The 20,008-nt window shown below is 40.5% G+C and overlaps 1 protein-coding gene across 4 annotated transcripts in view; it reads right to left on the reverse strand.

The window, feature by feature from the left end:
* Positions 1-20,008, reverse strand: part of LOC122551279 (protein boule-like) — a 157,293-nt gene that overhangs the window by 39,400 nt on the left and 97,885 nt on the right. For all 4 annotated transcript variants that reach the window (XM_043692928.1, XM_043692929.1, XM_043692930.1 and 1 more), the window contains exon 8: positions 13,321-13,368. In XM_043692928.1, coding sequence (XP_043548863.1) covers positions 13,321-13,368 — 48 coding nt within the window. The remainder of the gene's footprint in view (positions 1-13,320; positions 13,369-20,008) is intronic.

Raw genomic sequence — 20,008 nt, forward strand, 5'->3', positions numbered from 1 at the left:
CGCACTTGGAATACTGCGTCCAGTTCTGGTCGCCCTATTATAGAAAAGATGTGGATGCTTTGGAAAGGGTTCAGAGGAGGTTTACCAGGATGCTGCCTGGACTGGAGGGCTTATCTTATGAAGAGAGGTTGACTAAGCTCGGACTTTTTTCATTGGAGAAAAGGAGGAGGAGAGGGACCTAATTGAGGTATACCAGATAATGAGAGGCAAAGATAGAGTCGATAGCCAGAGACTATTTCCCAGGGCAGAAATGACTAACATGAGGGGTCATAGTTTATGCTGGTTGGAGGAAAGTATAGAGGGGATGTCAGAGGCGGGTTCTTTACACAGAGAGTTGTGAGAGCATGGAATGCGTTGCCAGCAGCAGTTGTGGAAGCAAGGTCATTGGGAACATTTAAGAGACTACTGGACATGTATATGGTCACAGAAATTTGAGGGTGCATACATGAGGATCAGTGGTCAGCACAACATCGTGGGCTGAAGGGCCTGTTCTTTGCTGTACTGTTCTACATTCTATGTTCTCTAACCTTGGCAATCAAGAACTTATCTATCACTGTTTTAAATATACTTAATGACCTGGCCTCCACAGGTTCCATAGATTCACCACTCTCTGGCTAAAAAGCTTTTCCTTATCTCCATTCTAAAAGGTGTTCCCGGCTGTGCCCTCAAGTCCTCATCTCTCCTGCCAATGGAAACATCTTATCGACATCCACTCTGTCCAGGCTGTTCAGTATTCTGCAAGTTTAAATCAGATCCCCACCCAGACCCACTCCCCTACCCTAACCGTGTAACCCTGCATTTCCCATGGCTAATCCTCCTAGCCCACACATCCCTGGACATTATGGGCAATTTAGTATGGCCTATCCACCTAACCTGCACATCTTTGGACTATGGGAGGAAACCGAGGACCCGGAGAAAGTCCACACCAATACGGGGAGAATGTGTGAACTCCATACAGACAGTTGTCCAAGGCTAGAACTGAATCTGAATGCCTGGAACTGAGGCAGCAGTGGTAACCACTGAGCCATTTTTTTTTTGTTATGTCAGGGCCCAAAACTGGTTTATGCATGAGGATGAGTTTTTTCAGAAGCTGTTTGGCACTCTTGACAGAATCACCTTTACCAGTTTTTCAATAAATCTGTTAGCATACTTTGATACAACACATTTGGTGTAACAACAGATGATATCTCTTTAGCTCTTGATATAATGGTACTTCACAGTACCCTTTCAATAAATCAATCTTAATAATAAATGAGGCACCTCTAATCCAATTAGTACAATGTTTGATCTGAGGAACTAGGTATGAATCTGTTTTCATTTCATTTTTGTATAGGGAAATGCAGAATCTAATCAATCCATTAGATTTAAGAACTAATACCATTGGAGGACTCCACAATTGATTTGACTAGCTCTAATCAAGTGATTGTTTGACACACACTGAATCCCTGTTTTAACCTCAGCTCGTTTCTTCTGGGCTTAAATGATAAGCATATCGTTTTATTGATACTAATACCCTTACATACAGATCACAACTGGCTCAGGTTGTATACTTTGATAAATCCCAAGATTTTCTCCAATTGCAAAAGCACCCTTATGGATCTTTCTGTTATCTTTCCTTTAAGTATGAGAATATTGTGTCTAAATGTCCCAGTTTCTCAGTGTATACTAGTTGGATAGCAGGAGGTTCATATTATGTATTGTCTGTATCGTTTCCACCTCACTCTGTCATTCTTCCTTTTTATTACCATCATTTGACAAATTTGCTTTATCTGATCTTTGACTCTATAATGCCATCTTTTTAACATATTAATATGATACAATCAATTCTTCTTTCTGCCACGTAGAGTACTTTAGTCAATTCACTTTACTACACCTCTTAGTTTCTTGATTTTAATTTCTTTATCTATCATTTTCAATTCTCAAGTTCTTTCCTATTCTTTCTCTGCTCATCAAAGCGATTCACATTTTCATGTACAAACTACAACAACTATAATTCAACTGTAGAGAATTCTGATGACTCACAGCTGAGAATAACCTCTCTTGTATTTCCACTAGTCTTAAATGTTGGCCTAGTATTCCAGTTACCTCTGCCATCTGGCTTTTGCAGGAAATTCTACCTTTAACTCTTTTGTTAGTTCTATTAGTGGAGCCATAGTTAAATTTTCGGAACCAGCCAGGTAAAAGTTCCGTATCTCTTAAAGAGTTTTAGCTACTTCAGATGCAATCTTTGTTTTATAATATGAGAAACCATGTGTTTGTCCATTTATCCTTTGTTGAATGCTACCACAACACATTCAATTTTCTGATATCCAAGTCCAAACGTCCCACACTGAGTACTCAAATTTTGTTCCGACTCTGATGGGAGGACAGTGCTAGAATTGTGAGCTATTGTGAGTTGATTCATTGTTGAGCAGCTGCTTTGAGAAACATAAATTTCAAAACAAATTTAAGGAGAGGAAAAATTTATAAGACAAGACACAGCTGATTTGTAGGATCAAAGAATTTCTACTTCCTAATAATTTTTCATTTTTAGTTAAGTGCACAAGAGTAAGACTAAATTAGTTAAAATTACACAAAGTAACTTAAAAGTAAAAGAGATATCATGGCAGCTCAGCCAGGTGGAATGCCTATCCTTGAGGCTTGTGAACAGTCGTGTACTCTTTGCAAGACCTATGTGAGGTTGCACAATCTTCGTCTCCACGTCTCAGAGCCTGAGCAGCAGCTACAGTCACTAAAATATATCTTCCAGGAGGAAATCTATGTTTAAAGCACATTTGGAGAGGTAGACACACTGCATGTTAGAGGCAAGCAGGCAGACAGGGAAAGGGTAGCCATCACACAGTCCAAGACAAAATGGCAGGTAATGCAAGAAATCCTAGAGGCTATGTCTACCAACCAACTCTGTTCTGGATACCAGTGATGCTCTTGGATCCAAGGAGTGCAGCAAGAGCCAAGTCATGGTATGACAGATGGTCCAGGTGTAAAGGAGAGGAGATAGCATAGCAGAATGCCAGTACTGCTAAAGGGTTCTCTAGTTCAGGAATCAAGCAGACATTCTGCGGCTGTCCCTTACTCCAGAATGGTTTGTTATCTCCACAGTGTTAGTGTCAAGGATGTCAAAGATTAGCTACAAGACATTCTTCTAGGGAAGGGAAAATGGCTAGAACTTGTGGTCCACATTAATATGAATAACAAAGGTAGAGTTCTAGAGTCACAAAGCATGAAAATAGGCCCCTTGGCCCAAATCATCGATGCCGACCAGGTTTCCCACGCTGATTTTATAAACCTCTAAACAGTCAGCCCTCAGCTTGCTGTGCTACAGGGAAAAGAAACCCAGCTTAATCAGCTTCCCCTTATAACTTAAACCTTTCAGTCTTGGTATCATCCTTGTAAATGTTTTCTGTACCTTTTCCAGTTTAATAAAATCCTTCCTGTAGCAAGGCGACCAGAACTATACTCTAAACGTAGCCTTACCAATATCTTGTACAGCCATAACATCCCAACCAGTGTACTTAACACTCTTACTGATGATGGCAAGCATACCAAACATTTTCTTCACCACTTTGTCTATCTGTGAAGTCACTTTCTAGGAACTAAAACCTACACAACTCGATCTCACTGTTCAACAGGACTCGCCAGGGCCCTTCCATTAACTCTGTAAGTCCTGCCCTGCTTGTCTTACTAAAATGCAATACCTTGTATTTATCTGAATTAAACCCTATCTGCCATTCATTGGCTAAAGACTCAGTTGATCAAGATTCCATTGTACTCTTAGATAACCTTCTTTGCTGTCCACTATACCAGCAATTTTGGCGTCATCCGCAGTTACTAACTATGCCTCCTATAGTCTCATCCAAATCATTTATATAAATGATGAACAGCAATCGATCCAACATCAATCCTTGCGGCACACTGCTGGTCACAGGCATTCAATCTGAAAAGCAATCCACTACTATCAACCTCTGTCTCCTATTGTCAAGCCTATTTTGTATCCAGTTGGCTAGCTTTCCTTGGATCCCATGTGACCTAACCTTACAAACCAGTCTACCATAAAGTTCCTTGTTGAAGGCAGAAAGGGGAAAGTGGTCCTGTAATTTAAATTTAATGAGCTAGGCAGAAAATTAGCAAGAATAATCTCTAAAGTGGTAATCTCTGGATTACTCCTGGTGCCATGCACAAACAGAAAGACAGATGAACGTGTGCTTGAAAAATGGCACAGGAGGGAGAGCTTTAGATGCCTGGGACAGTAGTACTGACTCTAGGGGAAATGACGTCCATACAAGTTGAATGGGTTGCATATGAACAGAGCTGGAGAACATGCAGGATATTTTGCTCGTGTTAACTTAGCAGGGGCGTGGCAACCAGGAGAGAATATTAGGAAGCATAAAGTGAGCTAAATGCTGGAAGAGACAGATACCATTAAAATACAGAATAACAAGTAAATAGGTGGAGTTGGAACAATGGAGAAGGCAATTAAGGTTCAATCAAATATTGAATTTGTGGAGTATAGTTAACACAACTGAGGAGTTACAGGCACAGATCATCTTTTGAGGTTACGATAATATGTGGGGATTTTGTGATACAGTGGCAACATGGCTTAAGGAAAAGCAGACCTATATCTAAAACTGTCTTGGTTACAAGAAGTTCAGAAAAGATAGGGAAGGAACAAAAGGAGAAATCGTGACGTTTTTGTTAAGACCTAGATCTTGAGAATGAAGTCAATCAAGTGACCACAAGATGCAATAGCATAAGTAGATCATTCAACCCACTGAGCCTCATTTTCTTGCTTTCTCCCTTTAACCCCCAATTCCTTTAAAGATTAAGTGTATTCAATGACTCAGCCTCTACAGCAGTAATAAATTCCATAGATTAACCTCCCTCAGAAGAGAAATTCCTCCTTTAACCCCCAATTCCTTTAAAGATTAAGTGTATTCAATGACTCGGCCTCTACAGCAGTAATAAATTCCATAGATTAACCTCCCTCAGAAGAGAAATTCCTCCTCATCTCTGTCCTAATTGGATGACTACTTACTCTGGGATTATGCCCTGTTGTCCTCCTCTCTGCCACAAGGCCATAGAACCTCTCTGCATCTACTCTGTTAAGTCCCATAAGAAACTTGCATGTTTCAAGAACATCGCCTCTCATACTTCTAAATTCCAATGAGTACAAGCCCAAACTACAAAACCTCTTCTCATAAGACACTCCCTCCACACACTGGATCAACCCACTGAACCTTCTCTGAACTGTCTCCAATGCTGGTATATCTTTCTTTAGATAAGGGGATCAAAACTATGATCAAACTAGTTCCTTGTACAGTTTTCACAAGACCTCCCCTTTTTTTATTTTTTGAGTTTTTTTAAATGAAGGTCAGCATTCAATTTACCTTCCCTTTTACCTGCTGAATATGCATACTAGCCTTTTCTGACTTAGGAACATAGGAATTAGGAATGGCACTAGGCAATTCAGCCCTTTGAACATGCTCCACCATTTAGCATGATCATGGCTGATCTTATCCTAATCTCAACTCCACTATCCTACCTACTCTCCATAGCCCTTTATCCAGCCTTTCATCAGAAACATATCTATTTCTTTCTTGAATCTGTTGATTTATTCTGCCTCGACTGCATTGTGCAGTGAATTCCACAGATTCATAATCTTCTGAGAGAAGGCCTGGTCTCTCAGCAGCTCTCAGCCTGGTATCTTGTTAGTATGTCGGCCAGTCTCTTGGCGTCTCAGTGCAGTGTCTTGGCTCGGTGTGCAAATGGATCCTGCCCAGGCATGTTCCTGAGGCACCTGGGGAGATGGAGAGGCAGCAGTTTAAGAGCAGCAATGGTATCTGCAGCAGCGCCACTGAGAACAGACAGCCTGAGGTCTCCCGGAGAGCAGGTGCGTGGAGGATTCATCAAAGACTGTTGAACTTTTCACTTATTCCTTTATTTTCCCAGTTTAAACTATGAATGACTTTAATGTTGCCTATTATCTTATTTCTTTTCTTTTTACTTATTCTATGAAGTAATGCTTAACTTTTTGACTCTCGTTTCTCTTACTAATGTGTACCTAGGTTTTTTTGTATCTAGGTACCTAAGGTGGTGTCATGTGTAGCGACATTGTACACGTTTCATTGTACTCCTGAGCTTCTGTACTTGAGTACACATAACAATAAAATATAAATCTAATCTAACCTAAGTAGTCTCTGGTCATCTCAGTTTTGAACCTACCTCCTCTCACTTTATATCTATGAGCTCTTGTTTGAGACTGTCCCACAAGGTGGACCATCTCTTCAATGTCCACCTCATCAACCTCCTTTAGCATTTTATATATATCAATCAGATTCCTCCACATTTTTCTGAACTCCAGCAAATATTGGCTTGGTTAGAGGATTTGCTGATGGACAGAAAGCAGAGTGTCAGAATAAATGTGTCCTTCTCTGGATGGTGAACTATAACTGGAGGAGTGCTGCAAGGTTCAGTTCTCGAACCTCAACAATTTACAATTTATTTAAATGATCTGCAAGCAGGGACAGAATATAACATAGCAAAACTCATGGATGGGACAAACAGTGGCTGAACAATGGGCTCTCCTAAAAAAAGAATGTGATTTGGGCATAGTAAAGTTATATACTCTCACAAGGGAAAAGACTGGACTAACAAATTTAGAGCTTCCTGGAAGAGAAAGGGGATAGAAATTAAGCTAAAAAAAGTAAATGTGTGATTATCTAACCAAGCTGAATACAGGAGGTTCAGAAAGGAGCTGAAAAAGTAAATAAGCAAAGAAGAATTATGAAAGAATGGTTTAGTAGCTCACATAAAAATCTCAATGTCTTCTATCAGTACATCAATAGTGAAAGTGTGGCAAAAGAAAAAGGATGTCCAATTGGAAACCACTTAAGAGGTAAGACGCACGGCAAAGATGTTAAATTCATACTTTACTTCTGTCTTTACCTACAAGGCAGATGCCTCCTGTGCCATTGAGTCAATGGAACAAACTCAAGTCATTAGGAGGATTTAAGATTGATATGGGAGTGGTATTGGATCAGCTGTTGGTACTTAGTTGATAAGGCACCAGTAGTGGATACAATATATCCAAGGATATTGAAGAATAGCAAACATATTCCATTGGTCAAAAAGATGTTGTAAAGATCACCCCAGTAATTATAGATTAGTCAGTTTAACTTCTGTGAAATCATCTAGAAGGAGTTATTCAGGATGTAATTTAGAAAAATATGGATTAATTCAAAAAATGTCAGTAATGATTTGTTATGGGAGAAATGTGTCGAACTAACTTGCTGGGATTTATTGAAAAAGTACCAGAGAAGGTTGAGATGGGAAAGACTGCTGTTGTGGTGTACATGGGTGTACAGGGTAGATACACAGCAGATGAACTTCAATGCACAGCAGTATTAGGTGATGCACTTTGGTGGAAAGAATATAGGTAGCTCATGCAAAAGAAAGGACATTATTCAAAAGGATGTACAGGTACAGGGAACCTGGGTGCTTAAGTAATGAAAGTTTGCAGGACAGGTGGAGGGAGCTGTTAATAAAGCATACAGTACTCTAAACTACAGTATCCATAAATAGAGGCACAGAATACAAGAGAGGGGAGGTTATGATGAACGTATATCACCGATTGACACTGTTTTGACACTGAATATAATTCAGGGTGCCATGCTAAAGGAAGGATGTGATTGCACTACAGAAAATGCAGAAGATACTTACAAGAATAGTTCCAGGAATAAGATACTTCAGTGGAGAGGCAAGATTGGAAAAGTTGGGACTGTACTCAGTCAAAAGACAAAGAGGAGATTTGCTAGAAGTTTTCAAAATCCTCAGGGTTTAGTTTTATTTATTATTGTCATATGTACCTATGTACAGTGAAAAGTTTGTTTTGCATGCTGTACAAGCAGATTGTACCATACAAAGTACATAGGATAATAGAACAGAATGAAGAATACATGTTACAGCTGCAAGGAAAATGCACAGAAGGCAAGATTAACATTAAATTTAAAATTTGAGAGGTCTGTTCAGAATTCTAATAACAATAAGGAAGAAGCAGTTCCTGAAACTGTTTGTATGCATACACAAACTTTCATACCTTCTGCCCAAGGGAACAGAGTGGAAGAGAGTATAACTGGAGTGGGAGGGTCTTTGATTATGTTGGTTGCTTTCCTGAGGCAGCAGAAAGTATAGATGAAGTCAACGAATGGAAGGCTGCTCTGCTTGATGAGTTTACAACTTTCTATAGTTTGGAGTCACAGTGATGTACAGCATGGAAACAGACCCTTCAGTCCAACTTGTCAATGCCAACCAGATATCCTAACTTAATAGAGGCTGTTTGCCAGCACTTGGTTGATATCCCTCCAAAGCTTTCCTATTCATATACACATTCCAGATGCCTTTTAAATGCTGTAATTGTACCAGCCTCCACTACTTCCTTTGGCAGCTCAATCCATACATGCACAACCCTCTGCATGAAAACGTTGCCCCTTAGGTCCCTTTTATATCTATCCCCTCTCACCCTAAACCGATAACCTCTAGTTCTGGACTGCCCTACCCCAGGGAAAAGACCTTGTCTATTTACCTTAACCGTGCTCTTCATGATTTTATAAACCTCTATAATGTCATCCCTCAATCTCCGACACTCCAGGGAAAACATGCCCAGTCTATTCAGCCTCTCCCGATAGCTCAAACCCTCCAATCCTGGCAATATCCTTGTAAATCGTTTCTTAACCCTTTCAATTTTCATAACATACTTCTGATACGAAGGAGACGAGAATTGGCCAAAAATGGCCTAACCAACAGCCGCAACATGACCTCCCAACTCCTGTAATCAGTACTCTGACCAATAAAGGAATGCATACCAAATGCCTTCTTCGCTATCCTTTCTACCTGCGACTCTACTTTCAAGGAACTATGAATCTGCATTCCAAGGTCTCTTTGTTCAGCAAACTCCTCAGGATCTTACCAGTAAGTGTATAAGTCCTGCTAAGATTTGCTTTTCCAAAATGCAGCACCTCGCATTTATCTAAATTAAACTCCATCTACCACTTCTCAGCCTAATGGCCCATTTGATCAAGATCTTGTTGTACTCTTGAGATAACCTTCTTCACTGTCCACCACACCTCCTATTTTGGTAACATCTGCAAACTTACTAACTATACCTCCTATGTTCACATCCAAATCATTTATGTAAATGGTGAAAAGTAGTAGACTCAGCACCGATCCTTATGGGACTCCACTGGTCATAGGCCTCCAGTCTGAAAAGCAACCCTCCACTACCACCGTCTGTCTTCTACCTTCAAGCCAGTTATGTATCTAAATGGCTAGTACTCCCTGTAGTCCATGAGATCTAACTTTGCTAACCAGTCTCCCATGAGTAACTTTGTCGAATGCCTAACTGAAGTCCATATAGATCACATCCACTGCTCTGCCGTCATCAATCTTCTTCAAAAAAACTCAATCAAGTTCGTGAGACCTGATTTTCCATGCACAAAGCCATGCTGACTATCCCTAATTGTGATCTTGGGAAAAGCAGTTGCCAAACCACGCTGTGACAGAATGCTTTCTATGTTACATCTATAAAAATTGGTAGAAGTCCTTGTGAACATACCAATTTCCCTAGCCTCCTGAGGAAATACAGACATCTGTGTGCTTTCTTTACCATTGCGTCTACATGCATGGACCAGGACAGACTATTGTTGTCCATCATTCCCAGGAACCTGACACTATTGACCACCTCCACCTTAGCACCGGTGATGTAGTAGGGGGCGTGCCCTCCACTCTGCTTCCTGAGGTCGATGACCAGCTTTTTTGTTTTGCTGACGTTGGAGAAATTGTTGTCTTCACACCAAGCTGCTAACCACTCAACTTCTTTCCAGTATTCTGTCTCCTACAGCTGTGATGGGTCATCAGCAAACTCGTAAATGGAGTTGGGGGAGAATTTGACCACCCAGTTGAGAGTATATAAGGAGTACAGTAGGGGACTAAGTACACAGCCTTGCAAGGCATCGATGCTGAGGTTATTGTGAAGTAGGTTTTGATACCTATTCTTACTGATTGCGATCTGTGGGTTATAAAGTCAAGTATCCAGTTACATAGCGGGAAGCTGAGATCTTGGTCTCAGAATTTAGAGATGAGTTTGTTGGGAATTATGGTTTTGAAGGCAGAACTGTAGTCAATAAGCAGGAGCGTGACGTAGGTATCCTTGTTAGCCAGAGGCTACAGAATCGCATGCAGTTCCAGGAAGATGCATCTGTTGTGGACCGGTTGCGCCGGTAGGCGAATTGCTCAGGATAAAGGCAAGTTGGTAGGCTGAAGTTGATGTGAGCCATCACCAACTTCTTGAAGCACTCCATAATTATGGAGGTCAGAGCCACCGGGCAGTAGTCACTGAGGCATGCTGCATGATTTTTCTTTGGCACTGGGATTGTGGTGGTCTTCCTAAAGCAGGTGGGGACTTCAGATCGTAGAAAGAATGGTTATGGACAGAGTGGATAGTGAGAAACTGTTCTCAGATGTAAACAAATTGAGAACCAAAGTGCACCGTTTTAAACTGATTTGCAAAAACGACAAATTCGAGGAGAGAAAGTAAACTCTCACACAACGAAAAGTTAGAGTATGGAATGCCCTCTCTGGAAGAGCAGTGGAAGCACATTCAACTGATGCATTCAAGAGGACATTTGGTGATTATTTAAATGGAAACAATGTGAAGGGTTCTGGGCAAAAGACAGGAGACTGGCAGCAAGTCAAAATGTTCAGACTTTCAGTAAAGACAAAATGGGCAAATGGCCCCTTTCTCCATCATTAAGCAGCTTTGATTCATTACTCCAAAAGTGAAAACATCTTATTTAATTGCCAAAGCGGTCAATTTATTTCATTTTATTACTAACATGCACCTAGAACAAAAAGAGTGAACTTTCACTAGCTTCTTCAACAAACTTATTCTTTACACAAGTGGCTATCAACTAACCTACTATGCAGAATTAGACTATGTCCCCCTTAACCTAAAACACACACACACTTGCATTCATATGTAGACTGGATAACACACAGCTCTGTAGGGATAATATGACTGAAAATAATTAGAAAACACCCTTGTGAATCTATAGGCCAAAACTGAAAAGGCAATGAGTTGACTTCCTTTGCTTTTCTGTCAGAAATCATGTTACTGTCAGCTAAAGAGCAGAACAGAGCTTTCTGTTCACAGAGAGAGAGAGAGAGAGAGAGAGAGGAAAATAGAGAGAGAGAACATGAGGGAGAGTACAAGAGAAAGTGAGAGATGTTTTCAATCCTGTCAGCTTTTCTCTAATAGCTGAAACTCCCACTTTTGTGACAACAGAAACCAAATAACCAGACAATGTTGCTAGGTGAAGACAACATAGATCCTAGAATTTCTTTCAAGTTCGTTGTAAAGACATTAAGGTCATAAAAGCAACATTCCTTTTTAAAAGCTCTCATTGTTCCACTTTCCAAAATTATTTACTTTTCCAGACAACAGCAAATAACCCATTGTTCTCCATGACTCTTGACTTTTTTTTCCAAACAATCACATGATAAATCCCTCTTCAAACCAGTAATGTCCAAACAATTCCATATTCCAATTGTAATGATCATAAATATGTGTTTCTAAACACTGTACGCACTGTAACTTTGATATCATTCAAACAAGTATATAAAATTGCATGACTTAATATTTTATGATTTGGAGGTGCTGGTGCTGGACTGAGGTGGACAAAGTTAAAAATCACACAACATCAGGTTATAGTCCAACAGGTTAGTTGGAAGCACTGGCTTTCGAGGCACTGCCTCTTCATCAGGTAGTTGTCATATTTTATGGTAAGCAAGCGTATTAATTTGGAAGATCTTTCTTGCTGATATAAGAAGTTATGGTTTGACATTGTCGGATACTTTATTTTCATTCATTTGTAAGGCCAAGTGGAAACAAAAGTGGAAACAAATCTGAATCCAAAGAGGTAAAACTTCACTGGTCAGTTTTTCAGATGTAGGTAAAACTAGAAACATACATTAAAACTTATTATAAGACTCTGTTTCCTTTAAAGTCAGGTACAGTATTTTGAAAGGCTGCCTGACAATCTTAGATCCCGTTTGGTCTCATTTCACGCGATTACTGCCAGACTAGGATGTGAGAACTATCTCATTCAGCAGCAGCACCTCAAAAGCTAAATGGCCTTCAATTATATTTTTGAGAGAACTACATTTTTACAAACTTCATTCACTACAACTATGAAGCTAAACAGACTCAGACATTTATAGCAAATTATGACTGCGGTCCAGTAAGGTTTGAACACACTAATCCAATTTTCCAGCTCTTAATGTTTACCGGTGAAGGATAGGGCAATAAAAGTGAATATCAAAATGCTGCTTAAAGGTTATGAGAGTTTCTGACTCAACCACTCTTTCAGGCAGTGAGTTCCAAAGCCCTCTGTTTGAAAATACGTCCTTTTCCATTCTCATCTTAGCCTTCCACCTCCTACATTAAATAAATGCCCTCTGGTTACTGACTGCTCTACTAATGGAAAAAAATCCCTTCCTGTCCACTCCATCTATGCCACACATAATCTTGTACACCACTATAAGGTGCTCTTTCACCATTCGCTGCTCTGAGGAAAATACCCCCAACTATCTAATCTTTCATCTTTGCTCAGACCCTCCACCCCAGGTAGCATTCTGGTACATGTAAATGGCACCCTCACAAGTGCAATCACATCCTTCATATAATTTGGTGACCAGAACTGTACTCGGTACTCCAACTGTGGCTTAACCAGTGTTTTATACAGTTCCATCATAACTTTCTTATTCTAGTATTCTGTGCCTGGCTATTATCGTACTGCAGTTTAGGATTATCCTCCTTACTATTTACTGCCCTCTCAATTCCCGTGTCATCAGCAAACTTCTTAAACATACTATCCACATTCAAGTCCAAATTATTAATAAACACGACAAATATCAAGAACTCCAACACCAAGGCTTGTAAAACACCATTGGAAACTGACTTCCAGTCACACAAACATCCCTCTACAATCATTCTCTATTTCCTGCTTTTCAGCCAATTTTGATCCAATATGCCATTTTTGCAGATCTGGTCTACTATGAGAACCTGTTGAAAAATTTGTATGGCAGGGACTCTATCTATAATCCTGCATTGAACAGCAATTTTTAAAATCCATTACAGCGGGAGAGAGGGAGACCTAATTCAAAATACCAACTTTAAAAAACCGAACAGCAGCCTTTTTTTTGTTGCATTCAGTTCAACCATAACAATAGCTTACTAATCATACACAAGCTAACAATTGTAAATTTTACCTGAGGCAATCCCCACTGCCACTGACCTGCGAGACAATGAGCTGGTGCCTGCAAATAAAAATAATAGATAATGATATACAAATTTTTCTGACAAGAGAGTAACAAATTGTAAAATTTCATTTCAGAAAACAAACGATTTCCACAGCAGCCTTCTGAGATATCTTTTTCATTTCAATAATGGACACTGGAAGAAAGTGAGGACTGCAGATGCTGGAGATCAGAGCTTAAAAATGTGTTGCTGGAAAAGCGCAGCAGGTCAGGCATCATTAAAGGAACAGGAGGATCGACGTTTCGGGCATAAGCCCTTCTTCAGGAAGGACACTGGATATGTTTTATTGCCCATGCCTTAATGCACTTAAATTGAATGACTTGATATGTCATTTCAGCATCAGAGTCAATCACATAGCAATAGATCAGGAATCCTTCAGTGGAGGACATTAGTGAATTCGATAGAATATTACGTCAATTGACAGTGATAATGGTTGCTGTTACACCAATGTTCAATTCCAATGTATTAATTGATCTAAATTTCACCATTGGCCATAGTGCGATTCAAATCAATGTCCCCAGACGATCAGTCTAGAACTCTGGATTATTAGTTCAGTGACATTACCATTGTGCCACTACCTCCTCTTACAATGAAATAAGTTCGCATTATCAGATAATCTTGTAAAAAACATGAATAATGGTGCTTGAAATCTCTAATATGATAAACTAATATGATAATCATGATTTACTTGCTGGATCAAAAAGCATTTCTGCTCTCCCAGCTGAGAAGTAATCCTGATGATATGTGAAGAGCTAGCAGCTGTCCCGGGTATTGCTGTACTGAGAATTAACAGCTTCTGACAAATAAATGCATTAACAATGACCTCTACCTTCTCTTTCATGAGTTAAGAACACTTGTTACACCTGAGGCAGAAAAGCCACAAGACTTAAGAGACTATTGGCTCGATTCTCTAAGAGCTTAGTTCATATATCAACAGCCATTAATTCAGGAAACAATAATGCTGCTCCAGAACTATCATTAGTTCACAACACAGAGGAGTCATAGAGTTATACAGCTCAGAAACAAGCCCTTTGGTCCAACTCATCCATGCTAACCAGATATCCTAAATTAATCTAGTCCCATTTGCTAGTATTTGGCCCATCTTCTTCTAAACCCTCCTATTCATATGCTCATCCAGATGCCTTTTAAATGTTGTTATTGTACTAGCCTCTACCACTTTCTCTGGCAGCTTATTCCATAAAAGCATCACCCTCTGCGTGAACAAGTTGTCCCTTAGGTCCCTTCAAAATCTTACTGCTGTCATCTTAAACCTACGCCTTCTAGTTTTGAACTCCCCACCCTGGGCAAATTGAACCTATCCATGTCCCTCATGATTTTATAAACCTCTATAAGGTCACCCCTCAACTTCTGAAGCTCCAGCAAAAATACTCCCAGCCTATTCAGCCTCGGCTTATAATTCAAACCGCACAGCCCTGGCAAAATTGTTCTAAATCTTTTCTGCACCCTTTCAAATTTAGCATCTTTCCAATGGCCAGGAGATCAGAATTGATTGCAATAGTCCAAAAGCGGCCTAACCAATGTTTTGTACAGCTGCAACATGACACCCCAACTCCTATCCTCAATGCAGCATACCAAACACTTTCTTTACTGTCCTGTCTTACATGCGACTCCACTTTCAACAAACTATGAACCTGTACTCCAAAATCTCTTTGTTACGTAACACTTGCAGGACCTTACTATTAAGTGTTTAAGTCCTGCTCTAATTTGCCCTACCAAAATGTAGCACCTCACATTTGTCTAGATTAAACTCCATTTGCCATTCCTTGGCCCATCGATCAAGGTCCTGCTGCACTCCACGGTAACCTTCTTGAGGTACAATTTTGATATCATCTGCAAATTGACTAACCATACCTCCTATATTTACATCCAACTCATTTATATAGACCATGTGTGGAAGTCCTTGCGCTGATCTACTGACTGTTCATCTGTATTCCGTTTATCTGATTGTAATGTTTATCCTTTTAACTATGCCTTATTTCTAACTTGTAGTGTAAGGTAATGTGACATTTTTTCGTTATTCCTCTTTTTGTATCGAAGATTTGTGCTCGGTACTTTGTATGTAAGATGGTACTTTCTCTCTCCTTTTTCCTAAGATTTTAAGGAGGGTTTTTTTGATGAGAAAAATTTACCTTGAAGCAGATAAGAGCCAGAGGGAAGTGTGCTGGAGGCCTGGAGTGGTGTGGAGCAGCTGAGAGCTGCAGTGGAGCAGGTTGGAGGCATGTAGCAGTGTGGAGTAGTGGCTGAGAGCTGGTGCCGAGTGGGATGGAGGCATGGAGGGGAGCAGAGACAATCCAGCGCATGTGGTCAGTGGCTTGTGAGGCTGGTCAGACCACGTGTGGATACCCCTGCGCCGAGATCTACTGCAACGTATGTTTATCTGTAATCTGTTTATCTGACTGTAATGTTTATCCTTTTAACTAAATCTTAACTTATACCATGAATCACTAAGTAATGCAACTTTTTAAAAATTCTTCTTTTTATATCTAAGATTTGTACCTAAGATGGTACCATGAGAGGTGACATTGCAAACTTTTCACTGTACTCCTGTACTGAGTATGTGACAATAAAATCTAATTCTAAAGCGAAATGGCAAAAAGCAGTGGAACCAGCACTGATCCTTTTGGCACATCTTCGACTTAAAAGGTGTAATATTTCCATATTTCTTTCTGATGAGAAAAGTCTTACTGACCCAACCAGTATACATTATAAATACACAGACTCCTACAGTTACCAAGACTATACATCCTCACACCCTGTTTCCTGGAAGGACTCCATCCCATTCTTCCAGTTTCTCCTCTTCTCTCGCATCTGTTCTGATGATGCCACCTTCTGCAGGGGGGCCTCAAAAGTGTCCAAATTTTTCCTCAACTGAGGATTTTATGCTACACTGGTTGAAAGGGCCCTTAGTCATTAGATTAGATTACTTACACTATGGAAACAGGCCCTTCGGCCCAACAAGCCCACACCGACCCTCCGAAGAGCAACCCACCCAGACCCATTCCCCTACATCTAACACAACGGGCAATTTAGCATGGCCAATTCACCTAACCTGCACATCTTTGGACTGTGGGAGAAAACCGGAGCACCCGGAGGAAACCCACGCAGACACAGGGAGAATGTGCAAACTCCACACAGACAGTTGCCTGAGGCGGGAATTGATCCCGGGTCTCTGGCGCTGTGAGGCAGCAGTGCTAAGCACTGTGCCACCGTGCTGCCCTTCTCCTGCACTTTGGCCCTCATCCTTTCCTTTCCCTCCCACAGCAAGGATAGGACTCCTTTGGTCTCATTTACCATCCCACCAGCTTCCACAACCAAAGGATCGTAAGACACCATTTCCATCACCACCACAACCAGACACATACTCCCCTGCCAGAATTTTGGAGGAATGTTTCCTCCAAAATACTTTGGTTCCTTCCTCCTCCATTCCCAACATCTCCACAACTCCAATGCATTTCCCATGCAATTGTAGAAGCTATACACACCTACCTGTTTGCCTCCTCAATATCCATGACCCAATATACCTTCTAAGTGCAGTAGCGATTTATCTGTACTTCATTTAATCTAGTCTACTGTATCCGCTGTTCACAATGCGGTCTCCTGTACATTGGGGAGACAAAATGCAGGCTGGGTGATTGCTTTGCAGAACACCTACACTCTGGCTGCAAGAATGACCAAGTTTCTAGTTGCCTGCTACTTAACACATCACCATTTTCCCATGCCAACGTTTCTGTCGCAGGCCTGCTGCAGTATTCCAGCAAGCCTCGGGTGAAAGCTTGAAGACCATCTCATTTTCTGGTTGGGACCTTGCAGACTTGAGAACTCAACATCGAATTCAATAACTTTAGAGCCTGATTCCAAATTTCTATATTTTTTTTAGCAACGGCACACCTATTCCAGTTTTGACCTGAATTGCTTTTAACACGGTCACATGCCTCCAGACCCATTATCACATTATCTCATCAGCTAACCCATTTCCACACTCTTAGCCCTTATAATCATTTATATAGTTTTACTTTATTTATCTATCTCTTTCGTGTCTTTCCCTCTCTCTCTCTGGGCTCCATCTCCTCCTATTTGCTCACTTCACTCCTTCCACCACTCTCCCCCAATTAATTGGAAAATATTATTCATTTAAAGACATTTAACTTAATATTGTGACGTTCAGGAACACAACTTTAAATAAGGAGTTGCTGTAATGGCAAAAGAATATCTGAACGTGAGAGGGAGAGATCCAAGTAGCTGTATTACAGAAAAAAAGAGAAGGCTGCAATCTGTGTAACCCATGCAACAGAATAAAGATTATAGAACACTTTGGAACACCACTTGTAATAACACCCTGATGGTTAGGAAGTTTTAGTGTTTGAAAACAAATGAAATGATTAACTACGAAGGATGAAAGCAAAGAATTGGAGAGTTGGAGGAATTTGCTATCTATACTGAAGCACCAGGTAGAGGAAATCCAAACTTGTTTGACAGATCGATACAAACAGAAGAAGAAGTACTGTCAGACTGGATACAAAGTTAGCATTGCTGCCTCACAGCGCCAGAGACCCGGGTTCAATTCCCGCCTCAGGCGACTGACTGTGTGGAATTTGCACATTCTCCCCGTGTCTGCGTGGGTTTCCTCCGGGCGCTCCGGTTTCCTCCCACAATCCAAAGATGTGCAGGTCAGGTGAATTGGCCATGCTAAATTGTCCGTAGTGTTAGGTAAGGGGTAAATGGATTGGCCATGCTAAATTGTCCGTAGTGTTAGGTAAGGGGTAAATGTAGGGGTATAGGTGGTTTGCGCTTCGGCGGGTCGGTGTGGATTTGTTGGGCCGAAGGGCCTGTTTCCACACTGTAAAGTAATCTAATCTAATCTAAAAGTTGAATCCAGACAAGTTACTCAAGATTTTGAGGGTACAGTTGGGATGGATTTTCTAAGCTCTTCGAGCTAAATATTTGTGGAATTATGAATAGATTTGTGTAGGTCCACTGACACAAAAGCTGCATATGGCAGGATGAAAATGTTCTAAGAAGCATTTTGAAGCCACTTAAAAAATGAATAATATAGAAAGAAAGTTGTGGAAATTAACAAGTGTATTTACATTTGAATGATGTGTTGAGGATATGATATTTTTCAGTTAGATCTTCTTTCCAAAAAGAAATCGAGCAGCATTCTACTGGTGTCACAAAGAGAAACCTGCAGGCATGTTTTATGATACATGATGATTACTTTCTATGGAAAAGTCCTGCCGAGTTTGATCAATTTGTTATAGACAAGATAAAAGGGGAATTTTAGATAATAAATCGAGCACTAACATTTACATATATAAGCATAAATCAGAATAGTTTCACGTAACTTTGAATAATTAAAACTAGGAAGTACTAACTGTACCCCAATAAAATTAGATCAGGTTGTCACAGAACTCTGATCTTAATTCAAAAGAAGAAAAGATGAAACTAAAGTTAGTTAACTATACTTAGTTAAGTAACACTGCTCATTATGACATATTGTAACTTAGTACTATGAAGACAGATAACTGGTTAAATTTCCCACAGTATACATGTTATCTTCTCATCATGAAAATAGTTCTCAGGTGAGGAGATAAGTGGACCTCATGAATAGTACACAACTCTGTTGGTAGAAAATTAATGCACTCCCTCTTGTGAACCTGAGGGCAAAGTCTCACTGACAAGCCATACACATTACCAAAAAGCATTTCCAGCTGCTGTTTGTGACAATTGTGCCCTAAGTAATGGATTAGAGAGCAACTGAAGAACATTATTTCATTCTGTGAGGTAGATGCCTCGAATTCACTGCTTGCAAGGCTGGCAGAATCAGAAATCAGTCTAGTAAACGGTATGATCCTTGTGGTAAAACTTTAAACCAAAGTAACCAAATCTACCAAATTACTGGCAAATTAAGGAATTACCAACATTCTTCAGAAAGAAGGTCTGGAAGAATTCTATGGAGACATAGAGGATCTTGCCTGCTAGCTGAAGCAACAACAAGATACCCGAGTTACCTCCTCTGAAAGGCATGCATTAAGTGTCGAGGGCTGCTGGCCATTCAGAGTCCAACAACAACTTTCTCATCAGTGAATAGCAGGAAAGTGGTACCTGCTAATAGAATGACAATCTATCTGAGATCCAGGGTACTGTGACAATAAGACCATATGACATAGGAGTGGAAGTAAGGCCATTTGGCCCATCGAGTCCACTCCGCCATTCAATCATGGCTGATGGGCATTTCAACTCCACTTACCCGCATTCTCCCCGTAGCCCTTAATTCCTTGTGACATCAAGAATTTATCAATTTCTGCCTTGAAGACATTTAGCGTCCCAGCCTCCACTGCACTCTGTGGCAATGAATTCCACAGGCCCACCACTCTCTGGCTGAAGAAATGCCTCCGCATTTCTGTTCTGAATTAACCTCTTTAATTTTAAGGCTGTGTCCACGGGTCCTAGTCTCCTCGCCTAACGGAAACAATTTCCTAGCACTCACCCTTTCCAAGCCATGTATTATCTTGTAAGTTTCCATTAGATCTCCCCTTAATCTTCTAAACTCCAACGAATACAATCCCAGTATCCTCAGCCGTTCCTCATATGTTAGACCTACCATTCCAAGGATCATCC

The sequence above is a fragment of the Chiloscyllium plagiosum genome, chromosome 7 (genome assembly GCF_004010195.1).
Source record: "Chiloscyllium plagiosum isolate BGI_BamShark_2017 chromosome 7, ASM401019v2, whole genome shotgun sequence".
Taxonomy (NCBI): domain Eukaryota; kingdom Metazoa; phylum Chordata; class Chondrichthyes; order Orectolobiformes; family Hemiscylliidae; genus Chiloscyllium; species Chiloscyllium plagiosum.